The sequence below is a fragment of the Hyaloscypha bicolor genome (genome assembly GCF_002865645.1).
Source record: "Hyaloscypha bicolor E unplaced genomic scaffold K444scaffold_117, whole genome shotgun sequence".
In the NCBI taxonomy this organism is placed as follows: Eukaryota; Fungi; Ascomycota; class Leotiomycetes; order Helotiales; family Hyaloscyphaceae; genus Hyaloscypha; species Hyaloscypha bicolor.
The window spans coordinates 1,190,622-1,214,664 of record NW_020194619.1 but is presented as its reverse complement, the minus strand read 5'-3'; the positions used below and the strand labels follow the sequence as shown (position 1 = coordinate 1,214,664).

Below are 24,043 nucleotides of genomic sequence, written 5' to 3'. Positions count from 1 at the left end.
CCTTTCCCCTCATTTTTTTACTGCGGGGAAATCCCTCATTCTTTGCTATATTCTCACTAACTTCGTCCTTGATGATATCAATTAATACCTCTTGTACACAATATTCACTTCAATATGACAAATCCAAACGCCAAGGCACACAACCGCCTCATCAAGATCAGTGATTTTCTCACTGGTAATAAAACCGCAACCACGATCCCTTGGGACCCAGATTGTACCAAGTTTCCCAACCGGAAAGATGTCCCGAGGAGAGAAGATGCACCAGAGGGAGCGTAGGTATTGGAGAACTACCAGGAAGAAAACGCTAACTTGTTGAAGTGCCTGGGTATGGGGAACGGAGGACTACGTACGACCCCTGTGCGAATTATATCCAGCTGCTAACATACCACAGCTTGGACGAATCAACCTCCTCACTCCCGCTCGAGTTTCTGCTGCCTCGAGAGAAATTAGGTCCGGAGACATTGTCCCCCTGAATTTGCCTTTGGATGTCCCGAATGTCCCAGCATTTGAACGTGAGCCCTTCAAGCATGAGATCAAGATATTGGCAAAGAATGTTGCATACGATGATAAGTATCAACTCAATACACAGTCTGGAACACAATGGGATGGGTTCAGACACGTTGCTCATATCCCAAGCGAGACCTTTTACAACGGGACCAAAGCTAAAGATATTGAGGGAAACACAAAAGAGGACAAGAATAAATGCGGCATTCATCACTGGGCTCAGCATGGAATTGCAGGAAGGGGTGTTTTGATTGACTATTTGAGTTATGCCAAGGATAAGGGGATTGTTTATGGTATGAATTATTCTTTAGCATGTGGTACATCCTAATGAATGTCAGATCCCTACGATTACTATACAATCTCCTTCGCGGAGCTTCAAGCTTGCGGGAAGGCTCAAGGAATTGATGTTAGGCCAGCATCCCAAGGCGGGGACATCCAAATCGGAGACATTCTCTTTATTCGCTCTGGATTCGTCTCAACATATCACTCCTCATCGCCTGATGTCCGGGCTGCAGCGGCCTCGAGACCGCACAGTAGCGGAAAGGATGACGGTCAACGATGGGCTGGAATTAAACAAGAAGAGGCAATGATTGACTGGCTTCATGACTGCTACTTTGCAGCAGTCGCCGGAGATGCGCCCGCGTTCGAAGCGTGGCCAAGTCAGGAAGAGTACATGCTGCACGAGTATATCCTGGCTCTCTGGGGAATGCCTCTGGGCGAGCTGTTTGATCTTGAGAAGTTGTCTAAGACGTGTAAGGAGAAAGGGAGATGGACGTTTTTTGTGACAAGTGCACCGGACCATTGTGAAGGAGGGGTTTCTTCCCATGGAAATGCGTTAGCTATCTTTTAAAAATACGTATGAGAGCAAAGATTGAGGTTTTCGTCTTTTAATGTAGGGATTTATTAGTGAAGTATTGACTCTGCAGCCGACGAGGAAGATGACGCTGGTACGACGTGGATCAGGACGTATCCGTACCTGAGGGGATTGAAATGCTAATCTCGGGAATATCTTGATTTCATATCGAACTGGACCCAAATCTTGTAGCGAAGAAGAGGGCGGAGAGGGCGAAGGGTGATTGGTATGGCTGAGATATCTGCCATACGGGAGTCTCTGGGGCCAGGGTCGTCTCGTGGAGACAGACTCACTGAGTCACTGACCTTCGAGGCTTGAAGATTGGGAGGCGGCAGGGAAAGGTCCGTATGGTTCGAGACTACCTTGAAGTTGGCAACCAGAGTGCCGACTACTATATGCATGCACTGCCAAGGCACAGTATCCAGCACATAGGATGAATGTCCATTGTGCTTTGCCAAAGTTTCGACTGCTTGCAACCATCCCGATTGCAACAAGGATCCTCCGGTCAAGCATGATCCTAAGCATTAACTAGTAAGTACTCTCTTAAAGACGCGTATATGGTATTAACAATATTCAAGTAATCGTTATGCATTGGAAAATGATGGCAACGGAAGCATAGGCAAGCACTTTGCACATGAGGGCCAGAAGTGACACAGGCATTAAATATCTGATTTGAACATCCGCATTCGTTTGCAGAGAGGGGAAGCGAGGCAAGCGAGGTATTCTATTTTTGTAATCGATCAAGGGCAGTCTTGTTACTTTGAAGAAGAGAGGTTTACGCGTAGTCATACCCTCATATGAGGAGATACATTAAAGTTCTTGGCTGTGGATTACTGTCCTCAAAACCATTTCCACAGAGAAAAAACTGATTGAAGCAACAATAAATCCGACCAGAAGCCTTATTGTAGGTATCCTTTCACCGGAACCCAGGGCTTCCAATTCCGGTTGGCAAATAACTCAACCGTTATCATCTTCCATTCTGCAACAACGATATAGTGCCTTCAATTTCGGCTGCCTTTATTCCCTTGTTCGCATAGGTACCGTAAGTAGGTTATAAAAACCTATACCTACTTACCTATGGGTTAGATACAAAACATACTTCGTATCAAGAAACCTACCCATGGCTTAGGTTTGGGCAGCCTGTATTGGTTACATAGGTGCCTACGGGCCACCCTAGTCGTCCATGAACGGCAAGTTTTCCCGATGCAAATGGGGAAATGGAAAACGGCCCCCCGGTTCCCCCCCGGTATCGATTTGGGTGTCGATTGGGGCAGGGGTGTCAACGACTTGTAATTAGCTACCTAAGCCCTTTAAAAATCCGAAGTTATATTTTTTTAATATAAGTATAAGATAGTATATTATAACCCTTGTATTATAATTACGTGCTATTAACTTATAATAAAAAGATTTCTTAAAATAGAAATTTAATTTAAGGAAATTTATATACTAATTAATTAAGTTCTAGTTTTAAGCCTTATAAAGTCCTATAAATTAGGGGCTTATAGGGCTCTTATATTTGGTTTTAGGGACTTATTTACCAAATTTCAAGGCTTTCTTATATTTATTTTTAGTTTATAAAATATGAAATTTTTGACTTCTTTAATTTAAAGAACTATTCTTAATTCAGAGTTTATAGAAAGTTCATACTTAAATACCTTTTAATCAGCGCCATAAGCAAATAAAGAAAGTATTAAATTCTATTAATTCCTTATAAAATTTAATTAAATCAAAGAAACAGCCGGGTTTTTTGTATTCGCGTCCGAGCGGCTCTGCTTTGGGTCAGCGGCCCCCAATCGACACCCCCAATTGACATCCGGGCGTTGTTTTACTTTTTTCCCCATGCAAACAAGTCAAATGACCTCTGACGTGTTTTCAGCCACATATGTCCCAACAAGCTTCCCTCCAATTGTTGGGCTCCACATACGAAACGTCAAGATACCACAGTAAACAGTCAGCATAATGATTGGCTCACCGTGTGCGCACACTCTCGAGGGCTGAGTGCCGGCATGACCATGCTGCCAAGAAGCCAGAGAGGTGCAGTCTCTTCCTGCGAGGTTTGACAAGGTCGTGCAGGAATGCGAGACTGCGGCTTTTAACCTGAACATGGATCATCATCCACCTTATCCACCTTATCTAGGACAGCAGGCAGTCGTTTCTCCGCCACATTCCTCGAACTACGGAGTGAACCCCACCGACTGCTCAGTTCATCCACAAGTTTCCAAATCTCTCTGGACTCAAACTCTAATTTCACCCCTAAAACTGAGCCTCATTCTGCACCGTCCGTCGAAAACACGTCATCACTATTGTCAGCCTTTGTCAATCCCCGAATTCAACACAGCAACATATTCAGCATGATGTTGTTCAACAACAGGAAACAATCCGTAGATGCAGGAGTCAAAGGGGTCGATGATAGGTTCGACTTGTTGGACCTGCTCGCCATTCACGCAAGCTCAGGAAGGGTTCGCGCTGCCATCAATCCGCAGTTGGCGGATGAGCGGGACCCTGTCCCAGCAGAGCTCAAGATCTTGTCACAGTCTGGCCAAATCCTTGTTGACTTCCCATTCTTCAACTTGCCCAAGCGAGACTATCAAGTTTCGATTGATTCTCAATCCGGACTTGTCAAAGGACATATTGTTCATGGCCAAAAGACGTCGGTCACCTCGGGTTCGGGGGGCATCGACTTGCAAGTCACGCCTTTTGATCCAAAAACCTCTTCGAGTCTGCAAACCGAGAGTAGATCTGGAGCGCAAAGGGTGTCGCTATTGAGCCCAGCAACTTCGGGGACTATCAAAGATATGTCGAGTTCACACAGGAGCCTGTCTGGGGCATTGGCTTTGCGTTATCCAAGGGAATGGGAGGGTACCATTGAGGGAAGCACAAAATCTGGAAAAATTCAGGTTCACGGAAGCGGTGTGGAGGTTGTTCGTCAAGAGTCCGACAAGTTGCATCATTATCTCCTGGCAAGAAAGGGGAATGGCAAGAGTAAGCTCAACTTCCAGACTGGAAGTGGTGGCGTGGACATTTACTTTGAATGAACAATCACAATGTTCAAACCCGGGTCTAGAATAGCGAGTGCACTGCGCTTTAGTTCAAGCTAGTATGACAGCTCAGAGATTGAATTGCTTGTTGGCTACTTGTCTTTATCGGAAAACATGGAACTCATCTTTCCTCGCTCACGAATGATCCTAGCAACGCTTGAGTGTGCTTCCATATTCGCCATTATATCGAGCTCGTTTGCTATCTAACCAAATTGCACCGGCTGATGAATGCGATCCATCACGCTGGTGTCGGAGAGCTAGGAAGACGAGTTAAGGAAGCGGTTGAAAGTCCCAACACCACATCTGTGAGGAGGTCATTTATAGTCTTAGATGCAAGCATCTGTTGAACAGTGATTCGCACTGCCAATTCTGTAAAAATGTCAGCAAACAACCTTCCGCACAACTTCAAACCAGTCACCTACCTCTGTAAAACCAGTACTGACATGCTACTCCGGTCAACGAATCGATCCCGTACTCGAGCAAGTTCTGCTTGACACTGAAGTGCAAGATATCAAATCCGAGAAGAGATGCGAGGAATTGAAAGAATGAGCGCTCTATCACTTTGCGGCATTCAAGTTCTGACAGCGACTTTATTTGGGTTAGTAAGGCCTGGTCTTGCTCTTGCTTATAATCTCTCCAGGTCCGTTTGTGATTTTGCAAGTGACCAAAATCCGGCTGCTCAGCCCAATAGAGCAGCGATTGCCCCCCATTTACTATAAGTCTGCCATCTACGCGATTGAACATGGCAAGACCTGTAAGCATTACGGCTCTTTTTGATTCTGGATCTGCACATTCAGCGACAGCTGCGTGCAGTATCTTGGCCAGATGGTGCTCCTGTAGCGTGACGAGTCCTCCCATAGCCAGTATATTGAGCATGTCTTTCCGGTCGAGTTCATATAGCACGCCCATGTCGGTCATCGCACCCAGTGCAATCGCAACAGCCGGCAGTCTTTGAGCTCGGCGGAATTCAGCAAGGGAGTTGAGAAATGCGTTTCCAACATTGTATCCAGCTTGACTGCGATTGCCAAGAACACTTGCAACTGATGAAAACAAAATGAAGATATCAAGTGTATCCACCTGTGTGAGCTCATGCAAGTTCCAACTTGAATCCACCTTCAATCGGAGAGGGTCATCCCAATCTGCGGCGACCATTGAAGCCAAAGGAGCGTCTGAAAGCACCATTGCCATGTTGACAACTCCCGTGATCTTGTGATCTTTTCGAACAGCATCTAAAACTTTGGAAAGCGCTTTCTTATCGCGAGCATCGCATTTCCAGACAAACAGAGAGCCTCCCAAACCGTTGATAAGTTTCATCAAGCTCATTGCCTGACGAGAATGAGGTCCCGATCTGCAGATAACAGTGATGTGTTTAGCACCATGGCTGACCAACCACAAACAGACAAAACGACCAACACCGCCGAGGCCTCCAACGGCCACGATCGTACCATCGGCTGATAATTGCACGGATTCTTGTACCGCATTGTTCTCTTTCTTAGGGTCCGGAAGGAGACCAACTCGAACAGAGAGGTGGTCGTCCGGAAGCCATCGAAGGATTTGCCTTTGGCCGTTCTCAACGTCTTGCTGAAGCTCCAGAAATGCATCATCAGAATCTCTCAAAGCTGCTTGGATAAGTTCGTCGATATCACTACGGCTGTTCGCCTCGTACACAAGATGACGTACTCTGAGTGACGGCTGTTCAGCTTGCAGTGTCCTCAGTAATGCTGTGCTTGAGCTGACTGACGGAATGCATTCTGGCATTTGAGTTATCCATGTCACACTCTGAGAGAACTTGAGCATGTGTTGGAACCAGGGCAGAAGTATCTTTCCTGGCCATGCCACAGTGACTGGTTGTCGTGTGTCGTCAAGGATGATAGCATGATACGGGCGTTTGCAAGTCTCATAAAAGTTTCGAACGCCGTCATGGCTCAGCGGAACTAATCCCGCCATTGTCGCCTTTGTGAAGCTCTCAATCCCGGGAGACTGAAATACAAAGACATCATCTAGCCGTAGAGGTTGCTGCACGCGAGGTGGGTGTTTGACAATTTCCCAATGCCGTTCATCACAGGCGTCTCTTCGCTTGAAAAAAGCTATACCAGTTTCATGGGCACTATGAATATGTTTCAAGATCGCTTGGTGGCTTCCAGCAATCATTAGGTGTAGCTGACTGCCAACGGTGAAACTGGGCATTCTTCGTATAGACGAGTCGGTTTCTTCGTTAGTTGAATCCAGAATCTGCAATGATCTGAAACGAGGACGGTCGAAAGATTTGAGAATTGCAACTCCGTCTGTTTCGTCTTGGCGATCCATGTGCAAGAAACCAATGTCACACATGGGCCATTTATGGGTTGTTAGGAGAATTACATCCGACAATGTAAGGCGGCTTCCTGCTGGCAAGTCTGTGATATCGAGTCGTCTCTCTGCTCTGTAGAATAAGGACCGTAATGGCAGCTTGTAGTTTTCATTTCTCTCAACCCCAAACAATATAGTTTGGGCAACAAAGCAACCTTCAAGCGCAATTGCTGCAGTGGCTGTTTTCCCTATCTTCCGACCCATGGCAGCTACGGGAATAGAGCCCCGATCTTTCTGATAGACGGTATACTCGATACTTCCGATGCTATGGAGCTTTGCACAGACACTCGGATCATGAGCGACGGCTGCAGCCAGTGACAAGTTCAACAAGTCACTCAAAGCCAATGGGTCAACCTCGTCGTCTGCCGGTTCAAGTCGAGCAGTCGCTACTCCCTTCCCGATGCAGGTGTCTTTTAGGCGTGATTGTGAAATCAAGCCAAGTTCTGCTGCATTTTCGAGTAAAAACGGGTCATAGTCCAACTGATGATAGTCTTTAAACCTATCATTCGGAGGAAAAGGTGTTTCGCTCCAGCTAAACGTCCCAGAGCAGTGCCTTTTGCAAGGCTGCGAACCTACTGAGGAAATGGACGAAATGAGGAAGTGATACTGGTTGGATTCATGAAGTTTGCTGCTCGTGAGATGTAACTCAGAGTCGGACATGCCCTGAAATAATCTAACAAGCAATGCTTCCCCAAAAGTGATGTTGGTTAGACGGATATTGAGAGCTTGTGGTGCTTCCTGCTCTTGCATTTGTCTCGCCGCTTCAAGGGCCATTAGCACGAAGGCAGCTTCTGGAACTGGGTGTCCCGCTTTATGTTCCCATGGAAGTTGATCAATGTGCAATCGGCACCGCCAAGAGGGATTCATGTCAGTGTCCTCGGTGTATCTTGAGCCGAGCAATGGATGGCGAGGAAATCGTTTGAATCGTGCATTGTGACTTAGCCTGGATTCCAACCAAATCCGAGAAGAGTGGTTCCACACGTGTAGAGGCAAGTTCGTCAGAACCTTGGCCTCTTTAGCATCATTGATCGCTTTAGTGTCGAGAGGGATCCCCAGGGCCAACAAAGCGCCGGCCGTGTCCAGCTGACTGGTGAAATCGCACTTTCCCCTTACACAAGATGCAAAATAAGAACATTTCATCTGGTCTGCTTGTAGAATCTGAGATATGGGCCCTTGTAAAGCTGGATGTGGGCCAATTTCAAAGCACACTTCCAACTTGCTGCAATGCTGCACGCACCCGCGAAATGCGTCCAAGAAACGCACAGTACGGGTCATATTATCGGTCCAGTATTTCGCGTCACAAAATGCAGGATCGATTCGCCTTCCGGTCACGGATGAGAACATCATACAGTCGCTTGATCCCTGGAGTGGGCAAATCTGGGCGCTCTCTAGAGCTTTGTAGTATGATTCAGCGACTACCAAGACATGGCGTGAATGGTACGCAATGTCTACGCGTAGTTTTCGAAAGAAAATACCAGCCTTTGTGCAATGATACCCGATTTCTTCGATTGCAGCCTCATCGCCAGACAGTGTGCAGCTGGCTGGAGAATTAACTGCTGCCACTTCCACTCTGTTCCTATAATCCCGAAGAAGCAGAGATGTCTGTTCCTCCGAGAGACCAACTGCACCCATGGCACCCTTGAGAACGTTTTTATTCCGTGTTTTGTGTAGCTGCAACATCGCCATTCCACGTAGGTAAGAAATCACAATAGCATCTCGGAGCGACAAGTGTCCAGCCGCGTACGCTGCCGCTATCTCGCCGGAACTGTGACCAATAACCATCTTTGGGCGGACACCCCAAGATGCCCAAAGGTTGATCAAACCAAGTTGCAGAGCTGTTGTGAGTGGTTGAGCGTAATTTACGAGCGAGATGTTGCTTCTTACTGGATCTCTGCCAAGCTCTTCAGAGAGTTTCCATGGTGGAGCATTAGAAAGCGCATGAAGGTACTGCTCACATTCGAGAATTGTATTTCGAAAGATTTCAGAGTGCTCAAACAGCTTCGCACCCATTTCAGGCCATTGTGCGCCTTGGCCCGTAAATATGCAGCAGATGTTTTTCAACCCGATAGGCACAGCACTCGGCGGTAAATTTGCGAGCTTGAGAATGCGGTCTACAAATTCGGTCGAGCTGTTGGCGCTGAAGTAAATCATGTGAGATAGCTTTGACCGTCGACTAAGCATTGTATATGCCAAGTCTCCAAAGTGCGGCTTCTCAGCTGTTACATAGTCCGCGTATTTGGCACATGTTATCGTCAAGGCTGCTTGGCTAGACGCCGATATCATGAATAAGTAGGGTCTGGCCTGCTTCCTGGTCACATGACTTGGAAGTGTTAAAGCCTCCAGTACACAATGGCCGTTCGTACCACCAGCGCCGAAACAATTGACGGCAGCTCTCCGTATTCCGTCGCGGGAGGCTGGCCAGTCCGCAGCCGACGTTGGAATGACAATATGATCAAAATTTGCTGCAGGATTGGGCACTTGAAAATGCATCTGGGCTGGTATGAGCCCATGTTCCAAGCAAAGTGCAGTTTTGAGGACTCCTGCTAGACCAGATGCAGCTTCTAAGTGTCCGATATTACTCTTTACGGACCCTACTCTCAGCTTCGCTGGTCGGGAATGAGGGGATATGTTGAAGATGGCATTAATTGCGGATATCTCCTGGACATCGCCGACAGCGGTGCCTGTTCCCTGCACCATAGAGTCAGTCTGTGTTGCACTTTTAATCGATCATACAGACGTACGTGAGCTTCCACATATTGAATGGTATCTGGATCAATTCCTTTAGACTCGTAGAGAGCACGCATATTGTTCTCCTGTGATTTCGCAGAAGGCATCATGATACCCTCTGTTCTGCCATCATGATTGATACGAATGCCCGCAAGTACGGCTCTGATAGGGTCCAAATCCGCTATTGCAGCTTTCAAAGGCTTCAGTAAAAGAACCAATACTCCCTCGCCACGACCATAACCGTCGGCCTTCATGTCGAAGGATTGGCAACGCCCAGATGGCGATATAAATCCCATCTCAGAGGCGACAACAAACATGTCTGGATTAAACAAGATGTTGGACCCGCAAACAAGTGCCATGCTACAATCACCGTGCTCTAAGGCTCTTGCTGCCTGATGTAAGGCTGTCATGGAACTCGAACAAGCTGTGTTTATAACCAAGCTTGGACCTGACAGGTTAAAGAAGAAGCTGATCCTGTTCGCTGCCATGCATCCTGCCATGCCAGTTGATACAAAGCGTTGAGAGTTGTCAGGATCCCTACCCAAGACTAGGGCATAGTCGCTGCTTTCGACACCTGTGAATACACCCGTATCTGTGCCTTTGAATGTATCGAGAGGAATTCCTGCACTTTCAATAGCTTCATAAGAAACTTCGAGTAAATGGCGATGTTGCGGATCCATCCAAGGCGCCTCATTTGGTGAAATGTGAAAAAACCCATGATCGAAGCTTGTTACCAGATCGTCGTCCATCAGATAGGCTTGTTTGACATTGGTGAGGCCGCGCTTGAATTTGCGATTGGGATTATGATATGCAGAAACATTGAAGCGTGAAATATTGCGCTGGACATCTCTCGAGTTTACAAGGAGATCCCAAACTTCAGGCGGAGAATTTGCGCCTGCCGTCCGGCACCCCATGCCAATGATGGCGATCTTGTCTCTCGTGTATGTTTCCATTTCTTGATCAAAGAATACTTAGCTCTTGGGACACTGTACAGAGTACATGCATGGGCCCTCGCAACTGAAGTAACATTTGCCGACTTCAGCCGCATGGCACCGCACATGCCCGTAATCAGATGGCTCGCAGGTCAACCCCCGCTTTCTTGACATTTTTCCCTCATTCTTATCTGCCAAGTATTGCTGCCCAACCCGTATTACAAATTAGGGCCACCCTTTACAACGGAGTTGACAGGGGTGACGAAAATAGGGCGCACTGTAGCAACTAAAACCCTCAATAGAATTTTTTATACTATATTAACACTTTAACCTTTGCTCTTCTTTTAACGTACGAAGTAGTACACGTTCTTTATAGTCCTTGAAATGCCTTGAAATGCCTTTTAAAGATTAATTTTAAGCCTTTTAAAAACGAGATTCTTAATTAAGTTTCTAAAAAGCTGTTATATTAGTAATTTTAAGTAAAATAGCCTAAACTCGTAATGAAAAAGCTTATATAAATTAGAAATTAATTATAAAAAAGTAAAAGGCTAATTCTATTATATTCGGATATAGTTTTAATATATAAAAATAAAAAGCTAAGCCTAATATATTTTAATATGGTTTTATTATATAAAAGATAGTATTACTAATAAAAGATTTTATAAAAGATAGTATTACTAGCAAAAGGTTTTATAAAAGTTTATAAGGTGAACTAGTAAGGCTAGAGGTCTTATATTCTAGGCCCTAACTGAGTAAAATTAGGCATTGAGGGTTTTGGTCGCTGCGGTATACCAGAGAAAAAAAACCCCGCGTTTATCCCTCATTCTTATCACAAGTGTTGCTGCCCGACTCGTGTTGCATATTGGTGGCTACCACTCGAAACGGAGTTGACAGGGGTGATGAAAAGTTGGCCCAATTAGATAGGATGCTTCTGATATGCTGCCAAGTCTTGGCCTGCGGCTGGTCAAGAAAGTCTCAGCCGCATGGAACTGATCGTACTGTAAATATTAGCCTTCGGAACCATGCTGCCCCCCCATTGACAGCATCGCTAAAATTTATGAGTCAAGGCATGTTTGGTCTCCATGTAAACATTGCACCGTTTCTTAGACTGACTTTCCTTGAGCGACAGAATACCAATTCAGAACCAATTACTCTACCCGTCCATAAATGTTCTACGACTCGGCTCTGTATAACAATCTCCGAGAGGTGGATCGCGCGTCAGACCACTTCGAAGCGCGCGATGACCCAGACTCAGTCATTCGCTCGCTTGAAACGCTTTTTAGAAAGCACTCTGTAACGGACACCCTCGGAGTTGCTCTCCTGCATCGACACTTTGAGCTTAAGCCGGATGAGGTCGTCGTGGACTTGAGAGGAATTGCCACGCCTTGGCATATAAGCTCTCTAAAGAACTCCAATTACCAGGGCATTGGCGCAGTCCTCCCTCTGTCCCTGATGCTCATCGAAGGACAGCCTCGTGCCTATGAGTTTTACTTCGACATGGATTTTTCTCGCTCACCCGTTGAAATACCCAAAGACTTTATCTCTGAGTACGAGGCTATCTTAGACACTCATGGACTCAAGGAGACTCTGGGTTTACGAGTTTTGCGAACAACTGATGACCGCCCGGGTGGCTCAACCATGGAGTATTCTGAGCGCTATGCAACTTTCACCATCCCGATGGGAGAGAAGAAGCAGTCTGATTATACAAATAACGGCAAAGTGCGAGTAATCAAGACAACTTGGAACTTCACCGGACACGGTGACGGGAACGGTGGGTCCTGCTCACATTATTGTTGGCATTGCGGACATTGTGGGCATTGTGGTAGCCATCAATACTGCATCTGCCATTAGTCCTGCTCACTAGGTAGCTTTACTCAAGGATCTAAACTATAAGAAGAGATGAAATCGTCACGGCGAAAACCTTAGAGGTGTCGCTGAAGTACTTGTATATCAATCGGGCAAGCAGTGACTTGGTTTCCAAGAAGGAGAGCCGAATTTGACGATGCATTCTCCTCTAGGGCGTTGTCATCCCCGGTCTTGACCGGTTGTGGGCTCGTTAGCTATCTTTTAAAACACGTATGAGAGCAAAGAATGAGGTTTTCGTCTTTTCATGCAGAGATTTATTAAGAAAGTGTTAATGTTGTATCCTCCTTCTCTCCTTTCGTGTCCTTTGTCAACTCAGGATACTTTACGATACTAAAGCGCGCGGCATTGAAATCCGTCCAACTCGCTAAACGAGAACGGGCGCAATATTAATGCCTGCATTACAGAAATACTCATAATTCTGATGCCTTATATCCCATTATTATAAAAATTTCGACAAAGTCGGATCTGCTTCTTTTCTATTACGGCACTTTTAAAGAGTTTCGGGCGTTCCATTGAGATTTGGTGTGATTTTCTAAACGAAGCGATTTTGGTGTTCCTCGCGTTTTGGCGGGCTGGACGGTGTTTAACACCGCGCGCTCTGGTACAGAGTAGTAAACGAGCCACACAGGCCAGACTCTACCTCAGAGGGCAATCTAGAGTGTACTTGACGCATATCGCCGCATCGTCCGATTGATGAACCAAGAAATGCTGAGGGGCATAAAAGCATGAGAGCAAGACAGATGAAGTGACGTGAGTGAAGTGTGGAGGCCCCCACTAACGCTAAGCCCGTTCGAATTAACATATTTCAGCGACCTCGACCTAATCACAACCTAACATTTCACTCTCCTCTTTCAACTAACTATATTCTCTCTAACTTCACTCTTCAAGATCTTTCACAGAAATTTCAAGGCAGTTCTCCAGATATCTCCCAGAATCTCAAGTACAATGCAAAAAGTAAGTTCATAGCAGGCCTGATAGGGGAGCTTTCGGCCGAGCTAGCTCAGTTTCATAGTGGAGACAGTGACCGAATCAGGCCCAAGAACATCCTAAAAGCATCAAACGCCGAGCGGCCCAGGGCCCCAAATCGCATTTAGTCCCTGCAAGGGCAGATGCAAATCATGCGGCGATGACTTCGATTCGAGATCTCTTCGGACGCGTGCACCCTTGGCTTGTCCATGCGAATCTCCTGTAAATCTCCAATGACGACGCGAGGCCCAGCCACAGCCAAATGACCTCGGGACGAACCCAAAACGTTTCGACAACCGCTCAGAACAGAGGAAGGTCCTCTGCGATCACATTCTGGGCGAGCATCCTTGTGCGCGGGGTAGCCTACAGAAATAGGGCCATTCCCGATGCGTGATTGGGCCCGGTGGCCTTTTGGGAAGCTCCTTTGTAAGTCGCGGCGTGGGGCTAGTTTAATATAAAGAGGTTCATCTCCTCGTTGTACTTGTGGTTCTCCAGCCATTGCTGTTGAACCCTGCAGTCATGATGTTTTTCAAAGTTGTGCTCTCGTTCCTTTTCGCCGGCTCAGTGGCTGCCATAAGCTGCAATGGCAATGCAGCTCTCTGCTCTCGAAAGTACTCGAACGTTACGCAGATTGGCACGCACGACTCTGCCTTTGTTGGTATCTTGCCCACGGACAATCAATACGAGTCTCTTACCTCTCAACTAAACGCCGGCATCAGGTTCTTGCAAGCACAAACACACGTCAAGAATGGTGCTCTGGAGATGTGCCATACAACGTGTGCCGAGTTGGATTCTGGAACTCTTGTATCTTACTTGACCACAATCACAACTTGGATGGCCGCCAACCCAAATGAAGTTGTTACACTCCTCTTGACTAATGGAGATGGCGCAGCTGTCAGCCTCTTTGGTGCAGCTATGACCTCTAGCGGTCTCAGCGCATACGCGTATACACCTCCTTCACAACTTGCCATGGCTGACTGGCCCACTCTCCAAGAGCTTATCAACAAAAATACTCGACTGGTGATGTTTCTTGGTATGTTTCTTCCTATTTTGAGGAGTAACCGCTAACGTGACGTAGATTATGGCGCAAATACCGCCACTGTTCCATATATCCTCAACGAGTTTGCCTATTTCTTTGAGACAGCTTACGACGTAACCGATTCCACGTTCTCATCCTGCGCTCTTGATCGACCTTCTGGAAATTCAGGGGCCGGTCTGATGATGATTGTGAACCACTTCTTGGATTTGGATGTTCTTGGGATATTAATCCCCGACACCTTTGCTGATTCGACAACAAATGCTGCAACTGGGACTGGAAGCATTGGTGCCCAAGCAGACCTTTGTATTAGTACTTGGGGTCGTACACCAAACCTCATTCTCGTCGATGACTTCAACATTGGTAAGTCGGCTTCCTTGAGACTGATTTCGTACTGATTCTGAAACAGGGGACGTCTTCACTGCTCAAAATACTTTGAACCATCTTTAGCTCAAAGCTTAGTAACATACTTAATATAATTCGATAATTCTTAGGCTCTCAAGGATCCAGTTCTTGGTTACGTGATCAGTCTGTACCACCCTTCTAGGCATCTCAACCGGCCACTGTTCTGTTACAAAGTCACAGTTGACTTTACAACAAAACCGAGCCTGCATGATCTTTTCAGTAAGTCGAGTGTGTAAGTCAAGTCTTTCCAAGCAATCGGTGATCATTGGTCTTCCATTTTTGCCGTTTCTGTACAGACTGAAGGGGGTTTGAAAGTTAACTTCTCGGCCGTATCGTTTAGAGATGTTGCATGGTTCTCGCTCAACAGCCAATTATTATTAGTTGGCCTCCAAATCTCTTAAGATCTGTCTCATCCTCACTTCAGCACGCTGGAGATCATGCAACACAGCTCGAATTTTATACGTATTGACCTCCATTTGCTTTCACTCAATCCCTTCAATGTTTCCAATACTCCAGCAACAACACTGCTACAACCATAGCGTAGGCACCCACCCTCCCCGTTCCGCTCCTCATCAACAGCCTGAACCACAATCCACCCCCCTCAATCTCAGCCCTTGAAATAGACTTCGCAGGTTTCCTTCCAGAAGGAACCAGCATCCCCTCCTCCTGAGGCACCATTCGCTTCTACGACTCCTCTCTTCCCACCTCGTTTGGCTTCTCCACCACCTATCTTACTTTGGGAGGGTAACTTCGGTCTGAAATGAGCACGTCGCAGATGTGCTGCTGCGTTGTAATAGGGGCCGTATTGCTTCTGCTGAAGGCATGCTTTGCACTTCGAAAACGGTAGCACGGGTATAGGATGACCTGGCTTGGTTGACTCGATACAAACCCACTTCGTGACAGGGTTTGGATGCTCTCTATCAACGCGCTTCCGGAGTTCGTGCTCGCCTCGAAACCCTTCGGTATGGATGTCACATTGAGCGCAGAAAACTCGAGAGTGCTCTGGTCTCGTGTACCTCGGCTTGACGGGAGACAAGTTCTCTGAAGTCATTTCCGAATTGAGATTCTGCTTTGGGGCTGAATCACTGGACGGAACTCCATCAAAGCTAATTGGCAAGCTGTGCATGCTTCCCATCCTGTCCATACGTTCGGTGGAAGCGCCTTTGGGCCAAAGCGGTCGTGCCTTCGGAAGTTCAATCGGAGCTTGCAGATGCTGCTTGGCACGAATGTACGAAAGCGAACAAATGACTGACTGCAGAGAAAACGAATGAGCAATGCAACCTGTTCAAGAACCAGAGGCTTGTGCGAATAATGAAGAAAAAGTCTTCAGGAAAAGATGCGCTCTTAACTCCAATGGGAGAAATACAGCACATCACAGGAAGCCGCTAAGCAATGAAGACAGAGGCGGTTGTGGATACAAATGGGAGCGGAGATAGAGAAGCCTGAATTCTCTTGCTGTAAACTCGAGAAATATCGGTCCGCACCCATTCCCTTCTTCCATTGACTCATGAAGAAAAAAACTACCCTGCCTTATGCTCCATGACAATTGCTCAAATCTGTAGCTCCGCATGCCCATTATGTCAGCTCCATGGTCCAGGTGGCGAGCATGAGATTTCGTCCTTAATTGAGTAATCAGATTCATAACTGCTTAGGAAATTGATCGCATCTGCAAGTCACAAGACTTATTTCTTAAACCAACATCTCAGTCTTGTGGAGGCTTTGCTGGGTTGTTCCGGTATTCCACGACCTGTGATTGGTGGGTCAGGCAGGACCTTTGGAGTTGAGAGCCACGCCAAGAGCGGAAGGTCGAATCTTACATGCGCGAACGCCTCCATGCTCTTGCGTTACCGCTTTTTCGTGAGGGTAAAGTAGGACAACGATTTAACTGAAAAGGTTAGAAGACAGTTTTAATCTTCTAGGGACGACTGTACTTGCTACGTACGGCGATGGATTTGACGTGTGCTCGTCATACCAAGATCAAGCAGATGCCATTCCCACGAGCATGGATGCCCACGTAGGAAGGACGTGTTCCCATCGCAAGGCTGTGTACACCATCCACAGCCGGGAGGCGTTTTATCCGTTTCTCGGTAGGCCGCGTGTGTGGTGTGTGGTGTCTTGTGTGGAGAGCTGGTGTCGGCCGCTGGGAGCGAAGCGACGGTAATTTCCACCTTACAATGGACTTTAGCTATGTTGCTTGCTAGGAAAAGATATATAATGGTGACGATGGCTTCTTGCGTCTTTGTCCCTAATTCTCAATCAAAGAATTATGGAGCTCCAAAATCCAACGCTCAAAGATCTCGCCACGGCGATAAACAAGAACGTCTCGATAATCGATTCTTGTCTGGAGCACTCGTCACTCCCAAAACCATCTTTTGCGATCGACGGTCTCCGAAGCTGGGATCATCCAGAACTTGATGAAGCCCAGGAAGCAAGGATCGCTTTAATTGATGCTGCAACAGACCTTATGCACCTGGCTATGGGCCCGTTCGAGTACTTGAGAACGGAATACATTGCTGTAAGTCTGGACCCAACTCGAGATATCAATCAAGAATCCTGACAAATGTCAGCAAAAATTTGATTTCTTCATCATTGGAACTCTCAATTACTACCAGGTCTTTGAAGCTGTACCTCTCACTGGCTCCATAACCTATGCAGAGCTAGCCAAGAAGTGTAGCCTCCCGGAACCTCGTCTGCAGCGCTGGATGAGACACGCTATCTCGAAGCGGATCTTTTGGGCTCCAACCAAAGATTCTGTGGCCCACACAATCACCTCTGCGGAGTTCGCCAGGGATGAGACTGCTTGGGCGTGGGTTGGCCATAATGTTGAAGAAATTGGGCCAGCTGCGGCTAAAATAATGGAACAGACTGACAGATTTGGTGATGGCACGAATCCGGCAGAGGCAGCTGTCGCTTTAGCACATTTCGAGGGCAAATATGCTAGCCCGTTCGACTGGCTCGAAAATGATGGTGTGGGAGAACCAAAGTTGCTGGGAGGAAAGCTCGACAAGTCCGACAGGACCAAGGGTTGGAGAGCAAGAAGATTCGGGAACACGATGAAGTACCTGACATCTGGCGGAGGGCATTCTTCATCTCATGTCCATGGATTTGATTGGGACGCGTTGGGTGAGGCTTCGGTGGTAGATGTCAGTCAACAGCCGCAATCACCTGATGTGTACTGACTTCATGCAGGTAGGAGGGTCTAGCGGCCATCTTGCTATCGAGCTTGCCACGAAACATCCGAAGCTGAGTGTCACTGTGCAGGATCTTCCAACTCTGGAGCAGCAATTCGAAGATAATCTCCCGCCTGGCCTCAAGTCAAGAGTATCTTTTCAAGTTCATGATTTCATGAAGCCCCAGAAGATCCCAGCGGATGTTTATTTTTACAGATTCATCTTCCACGATTGGCCGGACAATATGTCGGTGCAGATCATACAAAACAATGTTCCTGCTATGAAAAGAGGAAGCAGAATCATTGTCATGGATGGAGTCATGCCGGAACCTGGAGAGACTTCCAATTTTGTTCTAAGAATGAACACAAGTATGGACCTGCAAATGATGGCAGCATTCAATGCAAAGGAAAGAAGGAAAGAAGATTGGATAAACCTTTTCCGGGAGGCGGACAAGAGACTGGTGGTGAAGCAATTCCTTCAGCCCCGTGGAAGCGCTTTGACACTGATTGAGGTGGTGTTGGACGGATGATAGGTAGCCCATTGTTAGGAGAGCTGTGGGGGTGGCGATTCAATCCTTTTTGAAGGAATTTGGTACATGATTTTATTGAGGGTACTTGGGAAATTCTTTACTTTCAATGATAAACTTATGATTGAAACATCGCGGAAACTTTCAATAACATCTGATGCAACACCAAACATAATTGGAAAAAGACACTGGCCGATGGTCACCCAAATACATGCTGCAGCTTTGCTCTGTCAGGTATTCTGAGTCTTCCAGACCCGGGGGTTGTGCTGTTTCACCAGCTTCAATCCTTAGGCGACGTGACGCTGCCAGTGTCTTTCCTCACTCCAGCCGAGCTCTCTTTCCCCATCCCTGACAGCTTGGTCTGCTCCCGAAAGCTCGATCCATTGACGATTCCATGATGCCAACGATTCCAAGGCCATCCGCCACTGGCCAACTAGGGCCTCGAACGCGATGAGTCAGTGGGGATAGAGAGGAATGATGGAGACGGTACAGAATTGACGTCTATTTATCCGCCTTGGTAATGACCTCCACTTTCGAGCTCAACAAAAGAGACAGCTACGCCCCACGACGTCCTTCGAAACCCTTAATCTGCAAAAGAACATCAATATGTCCATCGGAATCGCGATAATCGGCAGCGGTCTCTTCGTCCAAAATGCACACCTTGTGAGAGAAGCCCAATGCTCCCAGTATCTTCAACCACTAACCCCACCTTCAGCCCGCAGTGCAAGCAACCCCGCAACTCACCCTCAAAGCCGTGTATTCTCGATCCCTCAAGTCCGCAAAAGCTTTGAACGTCGATGTCGCGCTCTATTCTGACGATGCTGGCTCCGGTAAAACCTACCACGATTTGTTGCTCAGAGAAGACATTCATGGTGTTATAATCGCCCTTCCTATCTTGAGTCAACCCGAATACATCGAAGCGGCATTGGCGGCAGGAAAGCATGTGCTATCCGAGAAGCCAATTGCTGGGGATTTGAAGCGGGCAGAGAGTTTGATAAAGTATTACAAGAGCGATAAGGTCAAGAATAATGCTACGTGGGCGTGAGTTACACCCAGAGACTGCAGCCTGAACATTTGCTAAACGGCCGGCAGCGTGGCTGAGAATGATCGCTTCCTTGAATCGTATCAGTATGCCAGCCAGGAGATTTTGAAATTGGGCAGGATATTGGGATTTCGTGTGGTGGTTTCAACCTTTGTAAAGGTCGATAACGAATACTACAGTATATTTCACGCCCGTGGCACCTTCACCTGACTAATTGTACCAGATACCCCATGGCGAACAAAACCCGAATATCAAGGAGGATTCCTGCTTGATGGCGGCGTCCACAGCGTTGCTGGTATACGTCTCTTGTTGGGCGAAGCCGCGAAACCGACTGCTGTAACGGCATACACGACTCTGCTTCAACCTCATCTTCCTCCAGCTGATACCATAACTTCGATCTGGCAAACGGCAGCTGGAGTCCCTGGTACATTTGCTATGTCATTCGGTACAACCTGGAGTGGGTCCGAATTCTCTGTAGCATGTGAAAATGGAAGCGTTGCCGTCACCGGCAAGAAAGTTGAGGTTAGACAGGGCCTACAGAAAGATGGCAATAGTACGGTGAAAGAGTTCGAAGGCGACAATGTCAAGGCAGAGGTTAAGGCATGGGCCGAGAGCATTACCAATGGCAAACCAAATCCATACCAGTCTCCTGAACAAGCTCTGGGCGATTTAGAGATCTTGGAGAAGATGCTGAAGAGCGGAGAAGGAAATGGAAAGACAGAGAGCTTACAGTTTCAGGTCTAGTATATCAAAATTAACGAGAGGCTGCTGGAACTGCTGGAACTGTCACAAGCGCATTGCAAGTCAAAAAGATTCCAGCTTTGCAGTATTCAAGTTTTGACTACTGCGTACGTGCTTCCTCCAAAGCCATCCCTATCTCATCTCACGGTCACAGCCCCCACACTCACGGCTGGTATGCAATCACAATGGCTCGGTCACAGCCGATACACTCGCAGGTGCTTTGCGAACACAGTCGCTTTCGGTCACAGCCGATGTGTATTTCCCAGACTGACCAGGAGTCTGTATTTGATGTCCCAGCGCACTGTTGACATCCACCCCATCCCAAAAGCCAAACTCGCCATAGATCCAATCGGAACAGACGAGGATTCGTTCCTGTTTGGTGTGGTATGTGCATTGGGTGTGTCGATGGTCATCTAGACCACATCTATGGCATGGAATTTCGAGGGCTCTGTTGGGAGTTGATGTTCCAGGGCAGTGTGGGTATCCGCCTTCGTCCCCCAAGGAGAAAAGATTCATGGCCCCATTTTGAGCGGACGAGCTATCGTCCTTGTTTGATTTTGTATGGTCATCGGAATTGTCGATGGCCGTGTAGACAGTAGACCAGAGTTCCAACATTGAGTGTTGGAAGCTCGGTCAGAATCATCGGTACCATTGCCGGTGGTTCTCTGTCTTTTGTTGGTGAGAGGAGTGGAGTGGTTTGCTGCGCGATTGTTGGAAACGCTGTCACTCTTTTTCTTTTGATGAATCGGCGGATGTGTCAGGTTATGCCGTATCTTGACCTTGATTGTGCCTGGATACTTGCACGGCCGTGGATGGCTCTTCTGCATTACCAGATCTGGGCAGAGAGCCTGCTGGTTTCTTCCTCGGCAGTACGCCTGGGAAGCTGCCCTTTTCGCCTGGAAAGAGGAAGTTCTATAGCCATTTTTGGACATGATATTTGTTCATTTCATAGGCCATGTTCTGGTGTCGATCAGGCTTGGCCTTATTGGCGAAAGTATCGTAGACCTCGTCGACCCAGTCGAATCGGCAAGGTTGTACAGTATGGTGGATTCAGGGCCTTCGCCCAGATCGCGTCGTCGCCCCTCAACGAGGGGGGTTCAGCAGCCTCGTTACATGAAGAGGAGGCTTGAACGGTATCGGTCAATGTCTCGTGACCTCATACGAACGTTCGACTGGCAACAAGACGCTATGCTACACTGACAATTCTAACCCTATAAGCGCCACTGGATGAGAAAGTAATGGCCAAGCGTTGGTGACCTGCAACACTGTGGGCGAATCCACATTAAGGGAAGAGTAAGCTGAGAATTCGACACCCAACCATGAACGGACGAAACGATCACCACCGCCAGCCATTCTACTTACACAAACACCTTTCTATGGAGTCCAAGCTTCCATAATGGATCAAACTAATCCGGTAATGAAGTTCCTCACCTCGGACAACAAATCTTTACGGAATCTAAGATAGAGACTTGGTTTAACAATGTCTGAATTGGATTCCGAATACACTAACGCATGAAGAATACTACCCCACCATCGCCTCATCGAGGTTGTCCTTCAAGGCAACTACGATCACAATACTAACATTTTTTCATTGAACCAATCTCTATTGCGACGTAGGTCCATCTCCTACATCGTGGCACTTACAGTGCGAAAAAGCATTCCACGACCACGCGCTCGACGATGCTTCCGGGGAGCCTTCTCAAATTGCACGCACTTCTGCTTGACTCGTGTTGCAGGTGCCCAGTGGCAGACTTCTTCTTTCGATTCCTCCTTCCCTTCTACCTTCACACTCTGATCCTTTGCTGTGAGTTTCAGCTGCCCGAACTTGCAATGCGATTTACCAAAGCTTTCATTTCTCAACTTTTCCTGCTTTGATTTGTTCTCCATCCATTCTGACGCAGCGATCTGGGCCCAAGTTTGGAAGCTGCTTGGCTCCTTTTTATCTTCTTCAATCGGGATCAAGGCTTCCTTAGGCACTTCTTGAAGGGCAGCGCTGTCCTCTGGTGGTTCTTCTTTGATATGATCTGAAGCCACCTGGGCCCAACTGCGTGTCGTTGTCTTCGGGCTGACTTCGTCATACTTTATTTCCACCTCCGTCCGAGTAGAATGAGCCATGGCAGCACGAGCAGCTACAGCTGCCTTTCTTGGAGAAGAGTCTCGTCGTTTTTTGAGAATTCCCCGTGGAGATGCATTGTCTGCTAGCATATTCCTACCGTCTTGCGGCTCCCCTTGAGAGATTCGGCGAGATGAGACGCTTCCTCTCCTGGTCGACGACCCAGAACGATTAGGTACGCCGTGTTGTGCCAATTCCCTAGAACGTCTTTGAGAAGGCGGAAAATCTCGGCGTGGCATTGGAGTTGAGGTCCATCGTTGTGGTGGCGCATTCATTCCAGGGCCGGAGGCTCCTCTTGCTGCTTTTTGCTGGCTTTCGTTGCGCTTCAAATATGGGTCCAATTCCTTAGCAAATGGATCGGCGAATGTGTTAGATAGCTGTAATGGCCGAGAAGGGGTTGAAACGGCACTCGTAGCTGGAACCGATTGATGGTCTTCATTAAATGAGGATGGTCGACCAGTGCCAATCGGAGGCAAGTTGGTTTGGATGGGAAACGGTTCTTGGTGTTGAGTGGAAGGATGGAAACCAGGTGTGTTGTGTACTCGTGGATACTCTACGCGGGATCGTGGAAAGGTGGAAACTTGGGTTGGTATTGGAAGTCCATGATGCCGTTCGGCATGGAAATGGTGCTGTCGTACTTGTGGATGAGAAGTTGGAAACAATTTTGACGCTGCATTTGAGGAATGGTTCCGGGACCGTTCACTACCACCGTGACGGAACTCCCCCATTCTGGGTGGTGTTGTGGATGGCAGAGGTTGAGGAGTTTGTGCAGTGCAATCTATCGGATGATTGTTATGCATCCGGCTTCTTGTAAGCACGGGAGCACGTTCGGATGATTCGTATGGATGATTCCTCCCTGAAATGAATCAGTTCGTGTTTGGCTCTACTTCTGGCCGGGTTACTTACAGATGTGCTTCCACACAGCGAACTCGACAAGAGCTTCGATACGCGCGTGACGTTGGCTGTAAGACATCGCTCCGCACATCGACTCCTCGAATGCTGTTTCTTGCTCTGCCTGATGGACCATTTTTGCGTATTCTGGTGTTGGTACTGCAAGTCTCAATGCTCCATCCCTCATGCTGATCATTGTGTGCGAGCGGTCCATCTTTATTTATGTTTATTGATATTGTCAATGGTGGATACTCGTAATGCTGATGAAGATGGAAATGGTGTTGATGTTTTGTTTTGAAATGCAAACGGGAAAGGCTTTTAGCAACGGACGAGACTTCCCATTCTGTTTACATTTGACGATGCTCGCTTAGGAAAAGAAAAGGGGTTGGAGGGAAGTTGCGATTCGGCCGACCCCCGCCTTCCCCATTATCCTAGGAAGCTTACAGCATTTCACCAAAGTAAAACTTAGTGAAATTCATTCGGGTTATTTTGAAGAAACTGCTGATATATGTTTTGCTTAGAATCTTCCATTCAGATATCTAAGTGCTTTGTGCTCTTGCGCTCTCCAATATCTCAGCTCCCGCTCTGAAAGTGAGAAAGCACGAAAGTCCATTGCAACTTATCTTAGAGCAGTTCTCACCTAATTATTTCCCTTCAAATTCCTTGTATGCCCGGACAAAAGTCACCTCAGCATTCTGAATTCTCTACGAAGACCTAGCCATCTTGCTTATCCCTCTCAATCTCCTCAATCTCTTTCAGATCGTTCTCTTTACGCTGGGACTCCTCCGTTCAAACTCCTCGCGCTCGATTTCTTTGCGCTTAAGTTTCTCAAGCTCATACTTCTCCTTCGAGCATTTGGCGCTGCCATTCGTTGCAGCAAATGG

At 47.3% G+C, this 24,043-nt stretch overlaps 9 protein-coding genes across 9 annotated transcripts; 6 read left to right on the top strand and 3 right to left on the bottom strand.

The window, feature by feature from the left end:
- The first annotated feature begins 37 nt into the window (after window positions 1-37).
- Window positions 38-1,506, top strand: K444DRAFT_565969 (uncharacterized protein). Its single transcript, XM_024877116.1, has 4 exons — window positions 38-272; window positions 319-346; window positions 392-797; window positions 843-1,506. Exons 1-4 carry the CDS (start codon window positions 115-117, stop codon window positions 1,352-1,354), a joined length of 1,104 nt encoding a protein of 367 aa, XP_024733989.1. The 5' UTR covers window positions 38-114; the 3' UTR covers window positions 1,355-1,506.
- Window positions 1,507-3,585: 2,079 nt separating this feature from the next.
- K444DRAFT_46018 (uncharacterized protein) lies at window positions 3,586-4,512 on the top strand. The gene has a single exon (XM_024872871.1). The coding sequence runs from the start codon at window positions 3,709-3,711 to the stop codon at window positions 4,390-4,392; it is 684 nt and encodes a 227-aa protein (XP_024733988.1). The 5' UTR covers window positions 3,586-3,708; the 3' UTR covers window positions 4,393-4,512.
- Window positions 4,489-10,543, bottom strand: K444DRAFT_46021 (ketoacyl-synt-domain-containing protein). Its single transcript, XM_024872872.1, has 3 exons — window positions 9,486-10,543; window positions 4,818-9,432; window positions 4,489-4,764 (listed from the first exon to the last, which is right to left on the bottom strand). Exons 1-3 carry the CDS (start codon window positions 10,422-10,424, stop codon window positions 4,634-4,636), a joined length of 5,685 nt encoding a protein of 1,894 aa, XP_024733987.1. The 5' UTR covers window positions 10,425-10,543; the 3' UTR covers window positions 4,489-4,633.
- A 972-nt stretch (window positions 10,544-11,515) lies between these two features.
- Window positions 11,516-12,568, top strand: K444DRAFT_615537 (uncharacterized protein). Its single transcript, XM_024880751.1, has one exon. It carries the CDS (start codon window positions 11,571-11,573, stop codon window positions 12,252-12,254), a length of 684 nt encoding a protein of 227 aa, XP_024733986.1. The 5' UTR covers window positions 11,516-11,570; the 3' UTR covers window positions 12,255-12,568.
- Window positions 12,569-13,754: 1,186 nt separating this feature from the next.
- K444DRAFT_534884 (PLC-like phosphodiesterase) lies at window positions 13,755-14,669 on the top strand (the record flags this gene model as incomplete). Its single annotated transcript, XM_024875241.1, has 2 exons — window positions 13,755-14,268; window positions 14,314-14,669. 2 exons carry the CDS (start codon window positions 13,755-13,757, stop codon window positions 14,667-14,669), a joined length of 870 nt encoding a protein of 289 aa, XP_024733985.1.
- A 444-nt stretch (window positions 14,670-15,113) lies between these two features.
- On the bottom strand, window positions 15,114-15,745 carry K444DRAFT_615535 (uncharacterized protein). Its single transcript, XM_024880750.1, has one exon. The coding sequence runs from the start codon at window positions 15,725-15,727 to the stop codon at window positions 15,284-15,286; it is 444 nt and encodes a 147-aa protein (XP_024733984.1). The 5' UTR covers window positions 15,728-15,745; the 3' UTR covers window positions 15,114-15,283.
- Window positions 15,746-16,734: 989 nt separating this feature from the next.
- K444DRAFT_665520 (S-adenosyl-L-methionine-dependent methyltransferase) lies at window positions 16,735-18,506 on the top strand. The gene is made up of 3 exons (XM_024887076.1): window positions 16,735-17,191; window positions 17,289-17,819; window positions 17,866-18,506. Exons 1-3 carry the CDS (start codon window positions 16,943-16,945, stop codon window positions 18,373-18,375), a joined length of 1,290 nt encoding a protein of 429 aa, XP_024733983.1. The 5' UTR covers window positions 16,735-16,942; the 3' UTR covers window positions 18,376-18,506.
- A 102-nt stretch (window positions 18,507-18,608) lies between these two features.
- K444DRAFT_593874 (NAD(P)-binding protein) lies at window positions 18,609-20,349 on the top strand. The gene is made up of 5 exons (XM_024878324.1): window positions 18,609-19,035; window positions 19,088-19,413; window positions 19,465-19,592; window positions 19,638-20,262; window positions 20,310-20,349. Exons 1-4 carry the CDS (start codon window positions 18,979-18,981, stop codon window positions 20,156-20,158), a joined length of 1,032 nt encoding a protein of 343 aa, XP_024733982.1. The 5' UTR covers window positions 18,609-18,978; the 3' UTR covers window positions 20,159-20,262; window positions 20,310-20,349.
- Window positions 20,350-21,743: 1,394 nt separating this feature from the next.
- Window positions 21,744-23,346, bottom strand: K444DRAFT_632223 (uncharacterized protein; the record flags this gene model as incomplete). The annotated part of the gene is made up of 3 exons (XM_024883456.1): window positions 21,744-21,758; window positions 21,800-23,124; window positions 23,175-23,346. The coding sequence occupies 3 exons, from the start codon at window positions 23,344-23,346 to the stop codon at window positions 21,744-21,746; spliced, it is 1,512 nt and encodes a 503-aa protein (XP_024733981.1).
- Between the last annotated feature and the right edge of the window lie 697 nt (window positions 23,347-24,043).